The sequence below is a fragment of the Amphibalanus amphitrite genome, unplaced genomic scaffold (genome assembly GCF_019059575.1).
Source record: "Amphibalanus amphitrite isolate SeventyFive unplaced genomic scaffold, NRLGWU_Aamphi_draft 000601F_arrow, whole genome shotgun sequence".
Taxonomy (NCBI): domain Eukaryota; kingdom Metazoa; phylum Arthropoda; class Thecostraca; order Balanomorpha; family Balanidae; genus Amphibalanus; species Amphibalanus amphitrite.
In genome coordinates, this window is record NW_024882095.1 from 128,740 (window position 1) to 152,331 (window position 23,592).

The 23,592-nt window shown below is 46.8% G+C and overlaps 2 protein-coding genes and 4 non-coding genes across 6 annotated transcripts; 1 reads left to right on the forward strand and 5 right to left on the reverse strand.

The window, feature by feature from the left end:
* Positions 1 to 276: 276 nt before the first annotated feature.
* Positions 277 to 15,559, reverse strand: LOC122394585 (wiskott-Aldrich syndrome protein homolog 1-like). Its single transcript, XM_043391576.1, has 6 exons — positions 15,556 to 15,559; positions 15,246 to 15,357; positions 14,739 to 14,924; positions 14,347 to 14,477; positions 2,179 to 2,363; positions 277 to 1,834 (listed from the first exon to the last, which is right to left on the reverse strand). Exons 1-6 carry the CDS (start codon positions 15,557 to 15,559, stop codon positions 1,586 to 1,588), a joined length of 867 nt encoding a protein of 288 aa, XP_043247511.1. The 3' UTR covers positions 277 to 1,585.
* On the reverse strand, positions 5,319 to 5,389 carry Trnaq-cug. The gene has a single exon. It is a non-coding gene; the product is annotated as a tRNA-Gln (tRNA).
* Trnas-aga lies at positions 11,183 to 11,264 on the reverse strand. Its single transcript has one exon. It is a non-coding gene; the product is annotated as a tRNA-Ser (tRNA).
* On the forward strand, positions 12,222 to 12,293 carry Trnaq-cug. The gene has a single exon. It is a non-coding gene; the product is annotated as a tRNA-Gln (tRNA).
* On the reverse strand, positions 12,627 to 12,700 carry Trnai-aau. Its single transcript has one exon. It is a non-coding gene; the product is annotated as a tRNA-Ile (tRNA).
* On the reverse strand, positions 15,407 to 23,592 carry LOC122394593 (dorsal root ganglia homeobox protein-like). The gene is made up of 5 exons (XM_043391592.1): positions 23,423 to 23,592; positions 18,491 to 18,587; positions 18,040 to 18,131; positions 17,646 to 17,747; positions 15,407 to 15,928 (listed from the first exon to the last, which is right to left on the reverse strand). Exons 2-5 carry the CDS (start codon positions 18,579 to 18,581, stop codon positions 15,728 to 15,730), a joined length of 486 nt encoding a protein of 161 aa, XP_043247527.1. The 5' UTR covers positions 18,582 to 18,587; positions 23,423 to 23,592; the 3' UTR covers positions 15,407 to 15,727.

The following is a 23,592-nucleotide window of genomic DNA, read 5'->3' on the forward strand; positions in this document are numbered from 1 at the left end:
GGTTGGATGGAAGTAGAAAGTGTGGCGGGCGATCAACAGAAACGGAGAGTGGTTGGTGGGATGTGTTCAGTTCCACGGTGACTGGTGTTTGCCGAAACTCGCTCCATTTGATTTTTGTTTGGTGCTTGATTATCGTTCATTTTTGTTCGAAGTTTCGTCTTCTTGCGTTACGAATATTTAGTGAGATGCAGTAGGTATCTAAAGTTGTGGTGTTATTGCGCAAGAGTGTTACATATTCATAGAGCTTGCTCTACATGTGCGTTAAACAATCTATAGCTCTTTAATATTTATTTTTATTTTGTAGCCGTATGCTTCGAGATCATTCTATAATACCCCCATCGGCAAAGACACTGACCATAACATACTGGTACGCATGCATATTAAATTATTATAGCCTCTACAAATGTTAAATGATAACGTTACCACATAGCACAAATAACTCAGCATTCGTAATCAAAGTTTGAACAATATTGCACGATACATAAGTTTTGAACTTCTTGGGAATGACATTTGTCATCCTACGCTGTTACAGGTGACGTGCTTTACAGACACTGTTAGAACCAAAGCAGAGTAGCATCACACCAAACACGATGAAAACTTTTTCTAGCAAGGCTTGGATACGAAAGGCAGCGAATGTAGGTAAAAAGTCGCATTATGTTATAGTTCTGCCTTATGCTCTTCTGTAAAATGACAAGCGTTTTTCAAGATTATGAAAGAAACCTAACTGATTTTCTATCAAATACATCAAAACACACCTCGAATCACGTTCACACGCATTGGCGCAAAACAGGTTGACACCTCACAAAATTGTTTCATCCATGCAACCCATCAACAATTTCTTTAAATCATTTCTATCGTGTCATCCCTCTACAAGGTTGTGTAGTTCGCGACGTAAAACACAGCTATGTCTTATGATAGCGATTTCCACTATTTACAATGCAAAGCTCGAACTTTGTCATAAGTGACAATAATTGTGAGATCGTCGGCTCACTGACAAGAAGTCAACCACTACTCGGGCGACTAGCTCGAACAATTAAAACATGAACACCAACTTCCTGTCATAACACCTTGTGATCTCTGTATACGCTCCACCTCGAGACATAATTCCATTTTGCCGTTTTTCGTATCTCATTGCGTTTTACCATGATCACTATCTTGTCTGCATACATCTGCCCATCTCTGCTCACTTTGTCTTTTCCACTGGGTCTCCAACCCATCTCATGTCTCCAACGCTGGGTATTTATCCAGGCTTAGCTCGGTTAACGGCTTATCCAGACTTAACTCGCTCATCGAGTGAGACTAAGCGTTTTCGTCTCCATGTGTGTTTCTACTGTGTCCATTCCTCTGCTACTCTCACTGCTTCAATGAATCTCCGGATAATTTCACTTTATTCTCATCCGATTCTTCGAGTGTCCTCACGTTGTCTCATCTGGTGTCTCGGCATATCCTCCCTGCGTCCTCCCGGTCCTTCCTCGATGTATCGCTGGGTGGTTTGGGTTAAGCACCATATCCGGTGGACCAAGTGCTAACCGGAACTCTCACGCTGTTCCAAGCGGTCAGGCAGCGGCAGTCGATGTATCGCGACTCATCCCTCCGTGTGTCTCGTGTCCTCTCCACGCCTACCGCCACCATCCAGTGCCCTCTCCTCATTCGAACTGACTGGGTCAACCGGAGAACTGACCGGGTCATCCGGGGGACTGACGAGATCACGGATACTGTATCCGCTGGATCCGGTCGGCGGAGGGGGAGAGATGCGTGGTTCGACTCCGCCCAAACGCGAGATGGTGCGCAGATTGGCCGCGTGCAGACTTTTGAGAACGGCGGCTGAGTACTCCTGTGGAATAAAAACGGGAGTTGTAGTTTTTGTTGCGTTGTTACAGTGGGTGTGTTGTAGATTAATAACGTGATTTTATGATGGTTCCAAGTGGTTTTGCTTCTATGAATGTCCCTTTGTCATAGCTACTAAAATTCGCGAGGGAAATATTAAAGCTTGTTTATTCTTGCGCAAGTAAATGCAGATATAAAGACTGAAATTCATCAGAATTTATTTCATTTAAGCCAAACTGCGGTTCTTCATAAATGAGCAAATCTAATAATTCATAATCTAACGTCATAAATGAGCTAAATGAGCTACGTGATGTAAAATGCAAGTTTTTTTGCACATTTAAAAAGGCCCACCTGCGCCTTTCTCCTGAGCTCCTCCACGCTGCTGGCCTGTGATTCGCTGTGACCCAGTGACGTCACCGGGCCAGAAATGACCGGACTCGACTGCAGCGAGAACGGACTCGGGAAAAAGGCCGACGGCGGGAACGGCGGCGCGTGCGTCTTGCCCGGGCAGCAGCTGCAGGATTGCGGGGTGATACCTGAAAGGGGAAAAATGGGAGGAAACGTTAAAAATCAGTTTTCAACCGGGTCGGTTGCAAAGAAAGTTAAAAAAAAAATCAAGCATCCTGCATTCAGAGGAAATGCTGGTAGCTTTGAATGCCAGGTAGGTGGGGGTGTTCGATAATTTTGATATGAATAGGACCATGTTTACGGAGTATGGTGTGTGACCCCAGGTCACTGGAATGTCTAAAACGTCTCGCGCTCGGTAGGACTCGAACCTACGCTCCCAGAGGGAATCTGATTTCTGGTCAGACGCCTTAAAACCCTATTAGTGGCAGGCTCCTGGCTACCCCATATTAGTGGCAGGGGGGGGGGGGGGGGCTGTTTACGACCCCCCCTTGATATCTCGAGATCTAACCGGCCGATTTTCAAAATTCAAACGGCATTCGATTTGGCTCAACGAGATCTACATTTCTAAAAAAAAAAAAATTAAAAAATGTCAATAGGGGGGTAGAGGGGGGTAAAAACGGGCAAATTGCAGATACATTTTAGACTGTTAATCACGGCCAGGTTTCTGAACCAATCTTAACTTAACTTTTGCCGATCGATAGAGAATGAACCAGGAATTCACATGGATCCTAAAAATATGCATTTTCAAAAATCATAGGCGGATACAGATCATTGAGATTGGGGGTACACAAAAAGTATAGTAAATAAGGTTTTTGTCGGTACTGTTTCTAAAAAGGGTGGCAATGGTCTTGTTATGTTACAATTTTCTTATGAGAGAACGACTAAAATTGTATTAGTCATGCCATGCATAGGCGGTGTCAGGGCACCTATGTTGGGAGGTAAAAAAATAACCCCCTTTTTGGACGCCTGGATCCGCCTATTATAGCAAAAACGTGTCAAAAGAGGATGCACAATAACTTTGTATATGTTATCACATGATACCTTTCATTCACTGTTCGTAAAACTGGTGCAGCATCGTGATCTTCGCCCAAATGACTCGCTTCACGAATAGGACCCCCCAATTCCCAGTGCTCTGGAGCCGCCCCTGGTAAAGTTATGAACTTGAAATTTTCAGGGAATGTGCCGAATTTAGTTTTAGGAAAAGTCAGAAAATTTCAGCATCGTAGCTTCAGCGGTTTCGGAGATATTCACGAAAAACCTGAGGGGTGGATAAAAACAACCCCCCCCTGCCACTAATAGGGTTAACCCTCGCCGGCACAGGGGGGGGGGTTGATGCAACCCCCCTAAGGTTTTTCGCGAATAACTCGCGTAAAAAGCGGCCGATCGCGACGAAACTTTCAGTACCCTCGCATTGATCAATTTTACACCTACCCTGAAAATTTCATGACCCTGACCCAAATGACCTTTGACCTGTGACCTCTTTTCCGAGACCATGTTTGGCCGGAATCGCGATTCCGCGTATGTCGGCTCGCATTAGCCGCGCGTTTGCAAGCTTTTCGTGGTTTCAAACGTTCAAACATGTGATTTGATGTTGCTCCCATACATTAGGGTGAGTGTCAAGGTCACCTGAAGGTCAGGTCAGGTCATTGACCTTTGGTGACCTCGGGTGACCTCGGTTCACTTTTTCGAGTTTTACATGTTTCTATGCTAGTTTTTGGAGCTGAATTCGAATTTAGCAACCATTTGAACATTTACGAAGTAGTTTTGGTGCCTTCGTAACATGTTACGAAGCTGTCAGAGGCGGTTGGCACGTATTACGAATACCTGTCACAACCCCTACCAGTTGACCTGACCTGACCTGACCCGACCTGGTCTAAATGCTTAAAGACATCATCTCTGATCAAAACTAACACGATGATATTCGTGATCAGCACCCCGGAAAACCACATAGCAGCCACACTTTACGACTTTCTAACAGGTCCCGATTTTCCCGGTTTTCGGGTCATTGACCTGACCTGGAAGGTCACCCGGGCCCTGTTTCACCGCCCGACGCTGCGCGCGCTGCAGCGCGCTGGGAGCTGAGGCGTACCCCTGACGTCACTCGAATGACGTTGCGTGCGATCCGTTAGCTTATGATGAATCGCGTTTGGAACAGAGGTCCTAAAGAACCAAGTTCAGAGAGAACAGAGGTTTGAGTGCGAATGCTGCTAGCGTGCTGATGGTGCTGGCGCTTGGGTGCTAGCGTTTTGCGATGACGTCATAGCGTAGCGTCAGAGGGACGTTTGCTGATATTGCCATGGAAACCCAACGCGCCGACGCGCGCAGCGCACTGCAGCGCTCCGCCGTGAAACAGGGCCCCGATGACCCAGGACCTTAAAATTGGGTATCATCGGCTTCCTTTCGTGACGGGCAGCACGCTCGTTTTTTCCGCGAAGCTCTAGCTCGATCAGGGGCCAAACGCGAGGGGGGGAGGTCGTACCAACCAACGTACCAACCTTGTGCCGTCGAAGGACGCAAAATGGCCTGTGCCGGCGAGGGTTAACCACTCGGCCACGACCGCTGATTGCGTGTTGGGGTTGGGGATAAAAGGAAAAATAAGAGAAAATGTTGTTGAATTTTGGTCATGTAACAAATTTGCCAATAATCGTTTAACCCTATTAGTGGCGGGGGTGGGGTTGTTTTCATCCACCTCTCAGGTTTTTCGGAAATATCTTGAAAACGCCTGGAGCTAGTTAGGAAGCTGGGATTTTCTGACATTTCTTCCTACGCCGAACTAAACGGGGAAGAAAGAAAGAGAGGTCGACTTATATCTTCAGGCGCTTTTTACTAGCGACATCTATGGAGAGGAATGTTGAACCATAATGAACGAGTAGCGACCTTCTCGAGCAATAGGCTGCGACTTGCGAGTTGCAATTAACGATACTTTTTTGCAAATGTTGATGAATTAATAAACGAGCGAGTCGGTTTATTTGTAGTTTATCGTAAAAGTCACGGCATGAGCAGACAGACCCAGTGGTGCTTGCTTATTGCTTATATCAACGGGCGTATCTTCAGTTATGTATTCTTTCAAAATGATGATGGACAGCTCCCGCCGAGATTTGAACTCGGATCGCAGGATTCAGAGTCCTGAGTGCTAACCGTTACACCACGGGGCCGTCAACAATGGTGTGGGGGTGGGGATATCCAATAAATTTTCTTCTTGATATGATTATAGATATTGTTATTGAGCTGGGACGGATTCATCTGGTATAAGATTATTCAAATCATTAGCTTATAAGTCTTTATTGGGTAGCTTTCGGAAGCTTTCCAGCTTCCTTCATCAGCCTAGGATACAAAGATATGTTAACCCTCGCCCTGGCAGGGCATTTTTCCTAACACGCGGGGGGGTCCGCTATTTGCGCTTTTGGGACTTTTCTTTTTCAAAATTTAGGTCTTGTTCAGTAGAATCGAATGCTGTTCGAATTTTGAAAATCGGCCAGTGAGATCTCGAGATATCAAGGGGGTCCTAAGCAGCCCCCTTTGCCACCATTAGGGGTCAGGAGCCTGCCACTAAGAGGGTTAAAAAACTCTGATGTACAAATATGGCTGCATATAAAGTAATTGTAAACATAGCCATTTAAGTCTATTACAGTCACATAATCTTGCAGATAATCTTATTCCCTGCTCCCGGACCTCGGCCCCGTGGTGTAATGGTTAGCACTCAGGACTTTGAATCAGGGATGCGGAGCCGGAGCCGGAGTCGGAGCCGGAGCCGCCGGAGCCGGCATATTTTGCCCGGAGCCGGAGCCGGAGCCGGAGCCGTGAAACAATATAGCCCGGAGCCGGAGCCGGAGCCGGAGCCGCCAAAAAAGGGGGCGACTCCGGCTCCTTTTTATTTTTGAAGAGGAAAAACAATAATTGACCTAGTTCGGTTTGACAGTACAAGGCAGTAAAACATATCGTACTATTGGTCTCAATATAAGTGCCCAGGCGACCTGTAGTTTTGATGCGGTGAATACCCTCACCCTCGCCACAATGTGAGTGGGGGTGGCGCTGGCTGGGAGGAGGGGTGCACTCGGCCCGAGTTGTGGCGAGGGTAAGGGTATTCGCATCAAAACTACAGGTCGCCTGGGCCCTTATCTTGAGACCAGTAGTACGTCATGGGCCATCAAGTGAATGAAAAAGCCGAATATCCCCAGTATCCCACATGGTACGCAATCAACTTCCTGTCTGCTCCTCCCCCCCCCTCACGTCTACTGCATCCCCAGAACATGAGGACCGGTCATCAGGTGACGGCCATTGTTTTTAAAGGGACTATCCCACCTTCTAAAATGTTGTTAAAACCAGTTAAATTGTGCCCGACTTTATAGATTGGATGACAAGGAACACGGTTCTGGCATTTATTTTTTCATTAAACATCTTAGGCTTCCCATATTCCAAACACAAACTTTCAAATATGTGACGTCACAGCCCAAAATTACCTCCTTCCCCAGGCCACATTACTGTCATAAAGCTGATTCTTTTTACTCTGTAGGCACCACAACGAAGTTCAGACCAAGTTTTAAGCGATTTTTAAACGAACAAACCCATTTAAATCAGAATGACTAAACGAGGTGACGTCACACTAACGGTCGCTCCATGTTGAAGATAGGGCCTTGTACAAGGCCCATTTTCAAATGAAGGGAACGAATTTCTTCAACACCAAGAGGCCGCGGGGGTTGCAACCTAGATAGATAGTGGTTTCTGAACCTCGCCGCAAACTTGGCTATCTCAACTCAAACCCCATGTTAAAGGTGGGATAGTCCCTTTAAGCCAGTGCAGTGGACTGCGACTCCCAGCACCGTCTCTTCCCACCCCCCACCCCCACCCCCCACCCCCCAATGCAGCCGAGATGGGTGTAAGCTTACGATGGTTCAGTGAACTCCGATTCGCGGCGACTGCGTTTCCAATGCCATCGCTTCCTAGTCCTTTGTTCTGCCAGTTCTCTCCGAGGTGCGTTTGCGCGGGGACGCGGTGAGCCGGTCATGGCAAGAGTAGGTAACGCGTATAACCAATCCAATTTTTCTTCCACCCGTATTTAATTGATTGCAAAGGGGATGTACTGAGTCGGAGCCGGAGCCGCCGGAGCCGGAGCCGCCGGAGCCGAACCATTTTACTCGGAGCCGGAGCCGGAGCCGGAGCCGCCATAACATTTCACCCGGAGCCGGAGCCGGAGCCGGAGCCAATTTTTTTCTCCGGAGCCGGAGCCGGAGCCGGAGCCGTTTGAAATTTCCACGGCTCCGCATCCCTGCTTTTGAATCCTGCGATCCGAGTTCAAATCTCGGCGGGACCTGATGTTGGCATTTTTTGTAGCAGCTTTGCACTAATAACGGATCGTGTGAATTACCGGAAACGAACGATCGTCAACAGCCGATTACGTGACAAAAGATCGTAAGATAAAAGATCGTATGGAAAAAGATCGTACGAAAATAATCGTAAGATAAAGATCGTATGTTGTAAAAGATCGTACGGTAAAAAGATCGTAAGCAAAAGATCGTAAAGCAATTGATCGTATGCAAAAGATCGTACGAAAATGATCGTAAGATAAAGATCGTATGTTGTAAAAGATCGTACGACAAAAAGATCGTAAGCAAAAGATCGTAAAGCAATTGATCGTATGAAAAAGATCGTAGGAAAATGATCGTAAGATAAATATCGTATGTCGCAAAAGATCGTACGACCAAGGATCGTAAGCAAAAGATCGTAAAGCAGTGGATCGTACAAAAAAGATCGTAGGAAAATGATCGTAAGATAAATATCGTATGTTGTAAAAGATCGTTCGACAAAAGATCGTAACGTTACGTTCGATCTTTACTTATTTACTTTACGTTCGTAAAGTACCTAAATAATCGTATAGAATAGTGTTGTTACGAGCGAGCGAGCGCAGCGCGAGCGAAGCGAAGTCTTTTGAAGACTAGGTATAAACGGGAAAATCTCAGTATGAGCGGCCCGGCCCGGCCCGGCCTGTAACGCTTTTGAGAGGCTTATATCTCAGCAACCGCTGAACCGATTGGCCTGCGGTCTTTTTTGCTGGGTAGCCCCATCCCTTCTTCCCCGTAATTGACTACTTTTGATACATCTCAGTGGCCGTCGTGGCACGTGCCACGTGAGAAGTCAAGGGTGTTCAAGCAGTTTTGCAAAAGTAATGATTTTGAGAGGCCCATATCTCAGCAGCGGCTTGAGCGATTGTCTTGCGGTAATTTTTATAGGGTAGCTGCATCCCTTCTACCAAAGGTCGGATACCCTTTATCTATGTGAGTGACCTCCAATGCACGTGCAAAATACAAAAAGAAGAGGTGCCAAATTTGTTCCCATTCCAGTAACTCGGTAATTACTGGGGCGATTTCGAACCAATGATGGACAATTGACATCTTTAACCGGCCTTCGATAACAATGACTCCTATAACTAGGATTGGATTGAAACTAAGATCCTATAACTAGGAGAATTGCGACTTCGATAGTGATAACGCGATAAACATCTGTTGATGACTCGTAAAGCGATGACGATTCAATATGAAAATGTAACAGTGCGAAGGAAAAAGTATTTTTAACGCCGTTTACTTCAGCCGCTTAAGCAACATTTAAACCTTCCAGGCGGTGGGGGGTGGGGGTGGGGGTGGGGGGGTGGGGAACATGGGTTTAGTTGTATTCACTTCAAATAGGTACATGAAAACGGCAGCACATACATTCATTTATTCGGCACATATATGTTACAGGGAGTTTGAGAAATCCGTGAGTTTGCAAACTCCCTAGTGAGTTTGCAAACTCCCTGACCGATCAGTGAGTTTGCAAACTCACTAGGGAGTTTACAAATTCACTAGGGAGTTTGCAAACTCACTGACCGGTCAGGGAGTTTGAGAAATTCCAGAGCGTTTGGGCCAAATAAAAACAAGTGTGCAGCATGTGGGTGGCATACGTGCCGTCCGTGATGTTAAAACAAAGGTGGCTAGTTGTAGGGCCTCGCACGCTGACAAAAAGCTTACAGATCCTTAATTGTTTTACCGAAAAAAATGCTACTCTTGCGGCTATGTAAAGGGGAGGTTCGGAGCAACGTGCTCCTCCGTTCCGTCGTTTCCATCCTCAGGAATCAGGATACTTGAAATACTTCTCCTCCACGCCGAAACCCCCCACTCCGGGCTGGACAGGCAACTTTATCTCATGAGGGCTGCTCCCTTGGAGTGGCACCGCTACTCCCGAGAGAATGCACCCCGTAGCCGGGTGCAGAGAGTGCTTGGGGGCTGGTCGGTCCGTCCATTCGGACGGGCTCAGTCCCGGCGACTCTGTAGGGTGCCTGCCCAGACCAATGTCTCCCCCTAATTCCTATCATTCGTCCGGCTCTGAAATGGTCTTGTCAGACCGAAAGGGCCTAACCCAACAAAACAAAAACAAACAAGCAGCGTGCGCCAGTCGCAGCTGGGCTGGCTGCCAGTGCAGCGCCGACTCTCGATGACACGTCTAGCGGAGTGGGAATGGGCGTGAATTGGTGCGTGTGCCTGTACTTTAGCATAAGTGACCAACAGTTCGAAAAAAAAAACAGTGAGCTGTTTCTACTTTGATATTGAGCAGCCACACTTGAGTGGAACGGATCTAATTGGGACGTGAACTAAATAAATGTATGACTAAATAAGGCGGTACATGCATTGATAGATCACTGAGCAGTTTAAAATAAAAAGGGTATTTATGGTGTGCATATGATCTATAAGCTTTTTGTCAGCGTGCGAGGCCCTACAACTAGCCACCTTTGTTTTAACATCACGGACGGCACGTATGCCACCCACATGCTGCACACTTGTTTTTATTTGGCCCAAACGCTCTGGAATTTCTCAAACTCCCTGACCGGTCAGTGAGTTTGCAAACTCCCTAGTGAATTTGTAAACTCCCTAGTGAGTTTGCAAACTCACTGATCGGTCAGGGAGTTTGCAAACTCACTAGGGAGTTTGCAAACTCACGGATTTCTCAAACTCCCTGTAACATATACAACGCGTTGCTTTTAGGTGTCATTGAGCCATCTAAGCTCTGAAATAACATCAATGTATGGTCGAGCTTACGACGGCCACTTACTACGCGAACACAAATTGATAAGCTTTGTATGCGCTGGAGTTGGGCTGCACCATGTGAATACCATATTTTGACTGTACGATCTTTATCTCATACGATCATTTGGCGTACGATCATTTTCCTTGACGATCTTTAGCGAATACGATCTTTTGTCCATACGAGCATTATGTCGTACGATCTTTATCCATTACGACTTTTTGGCATACGATCATTTTCCTTGACGATCTTTAGCGAATACGATCTTTTGTCCATACGATCATTATGTCGTACGATCTTTATCCATTACGACTTTTTGGCATACGATCATTTTCCTTGACGATCTTTAGCGAATACGATCTTTTGTCCATACGAGCATTATGTCGTACGATCTTTATCCATTACGATATTTTGCATACGATCAACTGTTTACGATCTTCTGCCATACGATCTTCTGCTTTACGATCTTTTGTCCGGTTACCTCAACAGCCACCCAAAACTTTGTCCTTCGGCTCGGTGCCGACATTTCTCCCCATAGATGTCGCTGGTATTGAACGCCTGAATGCATGCTGTACCGGATAACACGATACCTCAGTCCATAGATGTCGCTGATCTTAGCGCCGGATGGTATGCTGTGCCGGGTAACACGATACCTACTTCGCCTCGTGCATTACGCTTTCGGTAACCTCCGTGACGATTGGCATGATCCTTTGCCTGACAAGCATCGTTCATCATGACAAGCATCGTTGTCATGATGACCTTTCTTGCGTCGCAACTGACGACTTCTTATGATGTTAGGTGAATGAGAAAGTCCAAGAGCCTCCTGTGAGATTTCAGATCATGTTTACAGCTTTTTCCTTGACCCCAGGTCATCAAAATTTATTGAAATCCATCACGCGGTCGGTAGGACTCGAACCTACGCTCCCAAAGGGAATCTGATTTCTAGTCAGACGCCTTAACCACTCGGCCACGACCGCTGAAAGTACCTAGCTTTTGGGGTAAAAGCAACGAAATTGGGGGAATGCTATCAGATTGTGGTCACAAACCAGGTGGGTGACGGCACGTGATCGCCTGAGGCGGTGGGATGTAAAAAATATTTTCGTCATTTAATGCTCAATGCAATCGCTGCGGCTTTTTACAAAACCTTCTCCTCGTCGTTGTTTCTTGCTTTCAACAACTGGTCCCCGAGTGATGGCTATCCTCACGCAGGATAGGATGAATGGAGCTAGCAATTAAGCCCCAAAAAACATATCGAAAATGTTACAAAACACTTCTTTTGAAGCAGATGAATTGAATGGTGTTTGAGCCTCACGAAACATGTTTCAGATATGACGCGTCACACAAACTGACGCATAAAGACTGTGTTCAAAAATGTGAGCGGCAGCTCTGCAAGCAATTGTTGACCAATGAAAAGCGTAGGTACTGCCCGGTCGCCATAGCAGCAAGTAGGCGTCACAAATTTCGAACACTATCCGAGTGCGCCAAACTCGACTACATCAAGGACTATGGGTGATAGTTGCCAGCTGAGTAAATTAATGAAACGCGAATAAATTCAACTTTTGTTTGAGATTGCGAGTAAAAATGTGTTTTTAATTTCAAATATCATTGAATTAGTTCTTGTAAATACATTAACTACAAACGCCTCTGTACAAAGTGTTTCAAGAATAAATCAAATCAAGACTTATGAAAATCGTGAGTAGGGTTGGGAAAAGCAGGGAAAAGGATCACGTGACTAGCGTGAAGCGTCCCAACTTTATCTGTATAGAATCTTGGTCACAAACAAGATATGGGACGAGCACACAATCACATGCAGCGGTCACGGAACGTAAGGTCGCCTTAGAGTTAATTTATTGAAACGTATTAGATATTAATGCTACCCTGAACCTCAAGTCACGAATTATTGTGCCAAATCATGCGCTTTCACGGCGCTCATCGGCCCCGTGGTGTAACGGTTAGCACTCAGGACTCTGAATCCTGCGATCCGAGTTCAAATCTCGGCGGGACCTGGCTTTTTACCATTTGCTGAGCTGCGACACGTGTCTTGACTAACGGCGATCGTGAGGGAACTACAGACAGGTACTTACAATATTTTGTAACATATTTCTGAGTTCGCTGGTAGAAGGTGGAAAGGATGCAAAAAAAAAACTGAATTTAGCTCAAGCCTCGAAATCAACTTCTGGAAATTAAGGTCAGGTGACAATCATAAGTACAACATTTGGCTAGCTCATACGGAGCTCAGTCGTATGCTTATAGGCATTCTATCATTTCAAATAGAAATAGAACTTCGGCGCTAAGACGTCTGAAGAACTAGACCCCACCTCGTAAGAAAAAGGAACGTGTGGCCAGTGTGGGGGTCGAACCCAGGACATTCGCGTTATTAGCACGACGCTCTAACCAACTGAGCTAACCGGCCGTGACGGCGTTATGCCGACAGCATCGGGAAAAAGACGTTGTGTGGCAAGCTGGCACACATCTGTTTAGATAATACCAATGCATTTTTAAGACTCTACATTGAATTAAAGGGACTATCCCACCTTCTAAAATGTTGTTAAAACCAGTTAAATTGTGCCCGACTTTATAGCTTGGATGACCAGGAACACGGTTCTGGCATTTATTTTTCATTAAACATCTTATGCTTCCCATATTCCAAACACAAACTTTCAAATATGTGACGTCACAGTCCAAAATTACCGCCTTCCCCAGGCCACATTACTGTCATAAAGCTGATTCTTTTTACTCTGTAGGCACCACAACAAAGTTCAGACCAAGTTTTAAGCGATTTTTCAACGAACAAACCCATTTAAATCAGAATGACTAAACGAGGTGACGTCACACTAACGGTCGCTCCATGTTGAAGATAGGGCCTTGTACAAGGCCCATTTTCAAATGAAGGGAACGAATTTCTTCAACACCAAGAGGCCGCGGGGGTTGCAGCCTAGATAGATAGTGGTTTCTGAACCTCGCCGCAAACTTGGCTATCTCAACTCAAACCCCATGTTAAAGGTGGGATAGTCCCTTTAATATCCAAATGAATGGAATTACAATTAAAGAAACACAAACAGTGAAATACCTTGGTGTATTAATCGGTAATGACCTCAAATGGAAAAGTCACATCAATTGCACTTCAAACATCATAAGCCGGAATATTGGTATAATTGGTCGCTCCAGGCATTTTCTAAACAGAAAGCATAGACTTCTTTTATATAACGCTTTGGTTCTACCATACCTTTTATTTTTAATATTTATTTAATATTTTTAAAAATATTTTTACAGGTCAGTACTCTCCCTTGATTTTCAACTTTTGTATAATATTTACAGGCCGGCACTAAACACATGCTCGCCCTCCCCCCCCCCCCCCAGTGCATTTTGGACGCCTATGACTGCAGAACATGGTAGCGTGGCCGAGCGGTCTAACGCGCTGGTTTAAGGCACCAGTCTCTTCGGAGGCGTGGGTTCGGATCCCACCGCTGCCAAATCTTTTAGTTTGAGCCCTTGTGCCCTACCACTGTTAGCGAGCAAATAGGCATTTTGGATATCTTCGCAAAGACGGCCGGCGCTCGGAGCGCGGCGGTCGGTCCGCCGCACCACGCCGCTCACATATGTGTCATCTGGCCCCTGTCCTGGTTCTCATGCCCACGTGTTGTGCGTACCACGAGGGCTGAGACGGGACGGGGGCCTGACAGTCTTCAACGGGACTCCGCCGGTGCGACACGGCCCGGTGTCATACGACGTGGCCGACGCGGCCTGAGTACGAACAGTCTCGAACGCGACTCCGCCGGCGCGACACGGCCCGGTGTTACGACGTGGCCGACGCGGCCTTACGTGAACGACGTGCCGAGAACGACGAATTGCGCTGCATCTGTGACCGCCGTATTTACCCGTTTTAATCGTTTCGCTATCAATCAAGAATAGACTTTTTTCATATATGAACAATAACTTTATGGTCCTCCGGGTGACGAAAGAGAACGAGTACGAGAACGAGTGAACGATCACGAGCACGCACGAACATTTCCGTATCGAACAGGTGAACTGAACGATTCTCACGAACAACCACCTTACCTCTGGGGAGGAACGGCGACACCATGGGCGTTCCCAGGGAGGGGAAGAAGAGCGGGTGGAAGCCAGTGGCCATCCGGTGTCCGTACGCCGCACTTCCCGGTCGCAGATCCAGCAGTGAGCGGTATCGCAGCCTGAAAAAGGCACGGGATATGGGTCAGGTTTGGTGCGGGTCCTTATTGTAAACTCGGCGCCAGAAACTGCTGCAATATCTGCGTTATTAATTTTATTTGCAGATGCAGGTATATGCTGTGTGAAAGTACCGCCTTTGATTGCAGAAAATAAAATGCAAGGTAATACGTGGAAAGGAAAGAAGAATTTCACTTATTGCTTAAAAGTCACTATATATTCCTTAAAAAATCCTTTCGAGGGTTAACATCCTCCCCTTAACTCACGGTGGGTCTAGTGCTGAGAAGAGGGCGGGACTTGGCCCAACCGGGGCTGCCGGCGGCGGCGGCGGCGGCGGCGCCGCGGGGCATGACCCCGGCGACCTCACGTGACTCGACGGCGCCACCCGATTGGTGGACGGCGGCGGTGTGGGTGTGACGTCATCGGAATGCGAGGCGACGCGTGGGGTCCGACTGTGGGCGTGAGTGGGAAAATCTATTATCAATTGTGGTTTTTATGTAGGTAAGTCAGTTTTGGAGTACGAGTTGTGTACAAGTGCTTATAAAACCTAGTAACTCTCCCCCTCAAATGGAAATCTTATCTGCTTCTTTTCTCTAATGGAGGCTTATTTTATAAATGATTTAAAAATATTGCAGCTCAAAAATGCAAAAATATCAGTTATACGACTCGTTTTGCTCTATTTTTAAGTTACAGAGGCTTGAAAGTGATGTGATCACTTAGTCATCAGAAGGACATGTTGTCACCATTTCAAACAAATTACACCTCCGACCTACCTGTTCTCCTCATCGGTGGTGACGACGTTGAGTTCGTCGTTAGCCGACGGCTCGCTCTTCACCTCAGCCGTGTCCTGGTGGGACTCCGACACTACCGCTGGGTCAGAGTGGTCTGTGACATCCCGCGCCGGGTCTCTGTCCGATGCCTGGTGTTGGGAGAGTTTTTTTTAGTGAGGGGCTTTTTGAATGTCAACAAAAGGTGGTGATGGAGCTGTGGGAACTTATCGGGGCGTGACATCGAGGACCGAGGTGTTTTTGTCACGTCATTCTACTAAACAATAATTGTTATCCTAAATGTCCAGAATCATACTCATCCTCACGTTGATTATCACAATAAACAAAGTTTCGTCTAAAAAGCAAAGCAAGACATGAAACCAAAGTTTAAAAAAAAAATGCGAACAAATATCTCAACATCAATTGTAACCTGACATTTAGACGGAAAATCCTATGCACACAATGGAGGAATTTCAATTATGCAAAAATCATCCAACTTGACGGGTCGATTCGCCTGCTACGCCTTTCCCCTTTCCTTCTCTCCCACTCGCCTGTTCCATTTTGTCCGCGTGCGCCGGTGCTCCGTCGGGTCCCTCTCTCCCCTCCTCTCCCTTCTCCTCTCCTCTCGCCGGGTCGCCCTTAAACCTCTCACTCTTCCTCCATTTGGCGCGCCGGTTTTGAAACCAGACCTGCGCCAGAGGACAGGGTTTCAATTGGATTATGGTCGCTTCGTTTGGCGTCAAAGGCTTGCTTGTCGCGGCGGGTGTGCGGTTTAAAACGAGGAGTGAGGCCATGCGACAGATGTGATGTTAGCCCAGTGTGATTGGTTTATGTGGTCGGAGTGGGATTTGCGGTAATCAGTTCTGAGACCTCGTCTTCATTTGTATTTATTATCCTGCTTATGATGAATGCAAGGGCTTTGGAGCTTTGATGGTGGAAAAAAAACGGCTGACAGAGAGATGAGCGTTGATCACTGAGCAGGTAAGGTAAGGGCAGAAGGGGAATACCTAATGTCCAAGCCTTTCTTATTCTCTCTCTCTCTCTCTCTCTCTCTCTCTCTCTCTCTCTCTCTCTCTCTCTCTCTCTCTCTCTCTCTCTCTCTCTCTCTCTCTCTCTCTCTCTCTCTCTCTCTCTCTTTCTTTTTCTCTTTCTCTTTCTCTCCCTCCCTCTCTCTCTCTCTCTCTCTCTATCTCTCTCTCTCGCTTCTTCCTTCCACCAGCACCCCTCCATCCTACCACCTACGGAAGAGGCCACCAATGGAGACCCGCCCCTCTTTGCCATCCGCCTCTCTCCCGCCCTTCTCTGTCCCCTCTCCCTCTCGGCCTCCCCAGTAGCTGCAAATTGTCCGTGATGATGTGACTGACGCTGGTCGGTGGAGGATCGTAACGTCTCCGTACTGGTGGCCGGGTAATTATGCGCGATACGAGAGCGGCCGACCAGCCGACCATTTATTGGGGAGACGGGGGGACAAGAGGAGAGAAGGGGAAGAGCGGCAGGGTGTGTGAGCTAGGATGAGGAGGCGTGTGGCGGTGTGTAGGGTTCGAGAGGGGTTATGTGGGAGGGAGGCAGGGAGAGAGAGAGAGAGAGAGAGAGAGAGGGGGGGGAGACAGAGACAGAGACAGAGACAGAGACAGAGACAGAGAGAATGTTGGGAAGGGAGGAAAGGCAGCGGGGAGGAGGGAGAATAAGATCGAAAAAAATATCGAAGAGTGAAACAATATGCAAAAAGTAGGCGATGAAACATTTTTAAGCACAAAAAACAAAAACAAATGATTTTCACCACTCGTTCTCTCAGATATATATTCACCTTCCGGAACACTCAAAGTCCCTCTAAAGCCGTCACTAACTGCGCCTCCTCTGCTCATGCGTACTCGTACAGTCATTCTCTCTTCAGGAAGCCCTCAGAGAATCAGAGCACCCCTGTGACATCACCAGGGGGCCGCCCTGCAGTCACGTGACCGGCACGTGTCGGGCACATGTCGGCTGCCACTGGCCCTGTGGTTTTGGACGGCAATGGGAGGGCAAACAGAACTCAATGGACCAGAGAGAATGGTGCGCGCTGGATCGTTTAGCGGAAGACAGTAGGGGATAGGGAGTGATTATGGTTCGAACGATGGCGTGTCGGAATGGTATTGAGTGTTTCGGGGCTATTAGGCAATCCGTGGCCGGTGTTTGAAAATGTTATTTTGGCATGAAAGCCTAAGAAGTAATTTTAGAGGCTGTCTTCACGAACTTGTTAATGTTTGTTCACAAAATGCTTTAATGAAATTTAGAAACAAATATTTGCTACAGGAAATATTTTACAACAACAACAACAACAACAAGCAACAAATAGAACAAACAGTTACAAAATATTCGATAACCAACAGCGCACAGACACATTCCGTAAAATCTCAGAATTCTTACCTGAACTCGAGCCTCTGTGAGGTTGATTCGCATGGCCAGATCCTCCCGCGTGAAGACATCCGGGTAGTGAGTCATGACGAACGCTTTCTCCAGCTCCTCCAGCTGAAAGAACCGCGTTATATGACGTCATTGGAAGAGCTTTTGCTGGAATCCTCACTGGTCATTATAGGACATACTGAGTTGAATTATCGTGGTTACGACTTACGAGAATGAATAAATGTGCTTTTGAAACAAATTTTATGCTTCAGCTGATATCTGACTATGTGAAGTCAAACTAGTCATTCACGCTTCATTTTTTTTTTCTCACAATTGAATGGAATGAACAGATGTACAACAGTCTGCAGTTTAAATTTCTTTCGGCTTTCGCGGAACTCTGGCTCTGATTTACCCTTACCTGCTGCAGAGTGAAGGTAGTTCGATTCCTGCGCTGTTTTCGCCGCACATAACTGTCGTCATGTGACTCGGAGTGGTATGAGTAACTCGAGTCTGTCGGGTGGAGATGGGAGGTTAACTCACAAATTCACGGAAATTAAGCAGCTCGAGATTTAGCGTGGCTCGAGTTCTGTGGTACCTAAGATACGGAAACTTAACTAATTCACTAGACACAAATCATTGATATTAAAATGTTTAGGCTATGTAACTCCGACAAATAACAACTCGTAGGAACGAGGTGATTCAAAATGGCCCGGAGTTTTATTCGCGCGTAAGCTTGTTTCATTTCAAGATTACAAGATCAAATTCATCGTAACCAATTATGGTCGATCTTGACGATCGACAGACATCGCAAAGGTGCATGACCGTAATTAGCGGGAGCGCCAATGATGGTCACATCAAGGGTCCCTTACATGGGTGGTTTCCGGAGTAGGGGAACTCCATCGGAGAAATTCTTGGCGCTGAGCCAGGCGGCGGCAGAGGCGGGCAATGGTAGCAGAACATCCTCCACTGAAACAGAAACCGGTAGAAGGTGTTATGCGTACTGTGCTGACAGGTGGGCAATGGTAGCAGAACATCCTCCACGGAAACAGAAACCGGTAGAAGGTGTTATACTGAGCGGCAGAGGTGAACAATGATAGCATAGCAGAACATCCTTCACTGAAACACATATCGGTAGAAGGTGTTATATTCGGAGTCACTGAGGCGGGCGATCATAGCAGAACATCCTCCACTGAAACAGAAACCGGTAGAAGGGGTTATACGTACTGCCTAGAGCACTTCACGGATAGGCTTTTTAGGATCCGGCCCGGCCCATATCCGGCAAGTCATATCCAGATCCGCCCATTATCCGCCTTTCTTTGAATATCAGAATCCGGCCCACCCATGGCCCGTATTGCAGCCAAACTTCCAAAAAATATCCGTAATAATCCGTTTCACCAATAACTGGTTTCACCCAAAACTGGACTAACAAATTCAATCTAAGGTACCAGACAGCCATACATCTCACAGACCATCATGGTTCCAAAAACCATGCTTATAAACCTAAAACCACATGAAAATCACCACATCTTAACACATTAGGTTAATTTTTAACTTCAATGTTGAATGTTAAAATTTTGATCCGTTTTGATCCGGGTTCAACCTTCAATTCCCAAATCCGGCCCGCCCATATCCGTTCTTTTTTAATAAATTTAGAATCCAATCCTATCCGGTCGGCGGATTTATCCGTGGATAACGGATTTATCCGGCCCATGAAGTGCTCTAGTACTGCCTGCTGACAGGCGGGCAATGGTAGCAGAACATCCTCCACTGAAACGGAAACCGGTAGAAGGTGTTATACTGTGGCGACAGAGGCGGGCAATGGAAGCACAACATCCTTCACTGAAACGGGAACGGGCATAAAAGGTAAATTGTTAAATTGTTTCGCTTAAGCGTAGTTAGGCTCTGGAACCTCAATCGTTTGGAAAGAAGGAATCAGAAAGCTGACGAAAAGTTTCAAGCCAATTTTGACGTCTTTTCAACTCAAATCACATTAGCACCAATAACAAATATGCTAACTTCAACTTAAGTTGCAACAACTTGTCATTCGGCACCATTTCTCCAGATAACAGCGTTTGACGAGTCCGGCCTATCGATGTAGCAACTCTAGCTCATCTTGCAACTCAGGCTCATCTGGCAGCTCCTGCTCATCCGACAACTCTGGTTCATCTACCAGCTTAGACTCATCTGGCAGCTACGGCTCATCTTCCAACTCAGACTCATCTGGCAACTCCGGCTCATCCGGCCACTCGACTCTAATTCCATTGGCGGGCGTGCGCGCGACCAAAGAACATTACCATAACTGGGTTACCGACGTGATATTTGATAGTGCAATTCCACGCGATTTACTAATTGAGTTCATCAGGTATGCTGATTGAGCGCGAATTTGCCCGGGGGAGCTGAAAAGATCGAACAAATTGTTGCTCCTCGTCGAGCATGGAGAAGAGGACGGAGTGGTCTTGAAATCCAATCCCAATTTGATGCTCGGCCGTGGAGACTGTGCGGAAGTGGGAAAGAAAGAAAGAAAGAAGGGAAGACTTATTGGGAATGGTTGTTTTACGGGACAGTCCCTGAAGTATCCTGACAAAGTGCCATAAAGATGTCCCTTCCCTCCCTACCAACCTTGATGCTAGAGATGACCCAGAGGGTAGTAATAGTGATTAGTGATAGTTATAAGGATAATTTGCGCTACATATTGGACTGTGCCTTGCCTGCGTCCAGTGTGTACGAGTTACGACTACGTACAAATGATTAACTTTGCGGCTCGTTTGGTGACCGGTTCGAAGCGCGGTGATCACATCACACCAGTTCTTAAGTCGCTCCACTGGTCACGGATTGGCGAGCTGGTGGAGGAGCGTGATCGACTGAAGGTGCACCGCGCAATCTACGATCCCCATGCACCAATCGTGGTGCAAGACATGTTCAAACGTCGATGTGATGTGGCGACTCGTGACACGCGCCTGACAGATACAGAGCAGGTGCACCTACCGAAAGTGCGGCTTATTGCCGCTCAAAAACGCTTCATGTACAGGGCTGGCTCGGCATGGAACCGGTTGCCCCGAGAGATCCTAGGCATGTCCAGCATATTTGCTTTTAAGCGGGCGATCAGGCCACCACGAAATGCATAGTTTGATGTTGAAGTGGTCTAAGGTGTTGCCTTGGTCCTGTTTTTCCTTTTCTCCTCTTTAGTGAACCTGAACGCGGCTCGAGGAAAGTGCATGTGCATTGTACCCTGATCCATTGGTTCCCAGATCATGTGCCATCCTGAAATAACTATGCCTGCATGGAAGGATGTGCAAGAAATAAATACTAAGTGAACAATGCTTCTTGAGAGTAAGTATTGGTCAAAATAAATAAATGAAGGCTCGTCGTGGGCTCATTTCGCTCAATAATGGTAGATGACGATACATTTTTGTTTCGAGTTAAAACTTGAATTTACATGCGAATGAAGGTGTGCAATGGGGATGAAAAGGTTATCGAATTTATTTATCCATGTTTCTGAGTCAACAGGGTCACTTATCAGTTATCAGCAATGAATGACAAAATACGGCATGATTACCGGGATGAATAAAAATAATCTTAACCCGCGCCCTGCTGGGGGGGGGGGGTGTTTGAACACCCCCCTTGTGGTTTTTCGCGAATATCTCAAAAACGGCGGCGCGCAGCGCCGCCGTTTTTGGTACACCTTATTATACATCAATTCTACACATGTTGTGAAAATTTCAGACCAAGGTCATTCAAGGTCAGGTCACCAGGTCACTTGAAGTGACCTCACCTCATAAAAAGTTTCAATGTCTGTCATAGCTACACCGAGTGACCGATCGCTTTGAAACTTTCAGCGATTGCTAAGAGCAATAGTATGTACAAAATGTATATCTCAGAATTTTGATATCGATGACCTAAGGTCAGGTCAATTTTGCGACCTCCCCATTATAAGTCAATGGGAGAAAATTGAAATGCGCCTCTTTTGGACGAAAGACATTATAAACACTCCCAAACACCGAATTACAAGTGGTTTAGACACACTGAACATGAAAATGGTGTCCGTGACCCTTGCTTATGCCCTGAGGTCATCTTAGGTCACGAATGATATCTAACAGTTTTTCGCGAATACCTTTTGATAGAGGCGTGCTAGAGCGATGAAAACGCCTTAGATGTGTTCAGCTCGACGATACGGATCGACTGATATGCAACATGACCCTTTCCGGTCAGGTCATGACCTTGACCTGAGGTCAAATTTTCAAGTTGACCTTTAAAGGTCAAATTATAGTTCATTCGATGCGTCTTGACGAGAGGAACACGATGCCGGTAAAAGTAAGCTCGTACAAGGCTTGGGTCAAAAGTTATTGCAGAAAAACTGTTTCCGAAAAAATCGGCTATTTTTGCAGTTTTTGCCCCCTGCAGGCAAAACCGTTGACGTTAGGTCAAATCTGAGAGAATTATTCAGAAAGGGCGTTAATAGGGCTATCGAATGCGCTTTTCCGCGGCGCTGTAGCTCTATTGGTTCCCGAGTTATGCGTTGGCTTCTTGGAAATTTTCGACATTCGACCTGGAAATCGGCGAAATTTTGCCTTCAATGACCTCTGGTGACCTGACCTTTGACCTGACCAAAAAATTGACCGAAGTGATTTCGTCATTATTTTTGACGCTCTTTCGAACGCCGCCTTCCGCGTATCGCTACGTGGCCCAGGAGCCGAGTTACAAGGGGGGGGGGGTGTTCAAACACCCCCCCCCCCAGCCGGGCGTGGAAATCCAGGACCCCCAGCCGGGCGCGGGTTAACAAAGTGATGTTTCATTGTAAAGGACATTTATCGTCATGTCCAGATATAAGGCGGCCGGTGCACGCTTGACAGAGCTCTGTTCGGTGGCCCAGTTTCATCAACAGGCTGCCGGTTCCGCCATGGGATATAGCCGGAATCTTGATGCTGGTGTTTCTTGACCGATCGATGGCAAACACTAAGCAACACAGCCCAAGTGATTTTCTCTAACGTGAGGCCGATAAACGCCAGGAAGACGGCAGAATGCCGAGAAAAGGTCGCTGAACACTGAACGGCGCTCGCTGTATGTAGCCAATTTGGGCCGTCAGCAGAAATGCGAACCGGTGGCCCTATATTAACACCACCACAGCATGAAATTGAGACGTTCAAGCTAGACGTTCCAGACGTTCCAGAGCACTCAGTTAGCATAAATCTTTTTTACCCTGCACCAGCTAGTTTTGCTTGCGCGGCTACCGACGTCCCCTGGGCCATGTGGCACATGAACTTCAGCAAAATGCAGAGGCCGTTTTATCATTAGAACTTTACAGACAGACGTCGAACTCCGTATCAATGTCACTGGTGGATCCAGTAATGCGGTCTTGGGCGATACGGGGTGACGGACGATGAGCTCTCGTTCGCGATCTGGCACCCGCGCGGGTGCTACGATTTATGGAAACGAATTTTAAATGTTTTTGGATAGACTCTCGCGTGCGATTTCCTGAATGCCGGAAGACTAAAGAGTCTGTCTCGGCCATATTCATAATGGTTTATTTTACGATACCAAATTCATTTTGACATGCAACGCCATAACGCAGCACATTATACAGTTAACACTCAGACACTTATTACCACGTTAACGTTCATCAAAAGATATGAATAAGTGCGATTTTTGTTGGTTTTTATTAGTCACTTCCATGAGATGAATTACGATGAACAAGGCACTGATAAGAGGCTCATAACGGCTAACTCCGATCATCCCACTTTCCCCTTCTCCAAAGTTCTCCCGTTCCTCCAATGTTTTCCCTCTTCTCCGATCCCGCCACTCACCTGGTTCTCCACGGCCACGTCCTCTCTCCTCCTTCCAGCGCTGTTCAGGGGGTCCACCGACCCCAGGTCAACCTCAGACCTCCTGACGGCCCCGAGGCGCCGCTCTCCAGGTCACTCGCTCTCCCCCTCAGGCAAACTGGGACCGTTATCTCATCGCCGCCGGGTGAAAA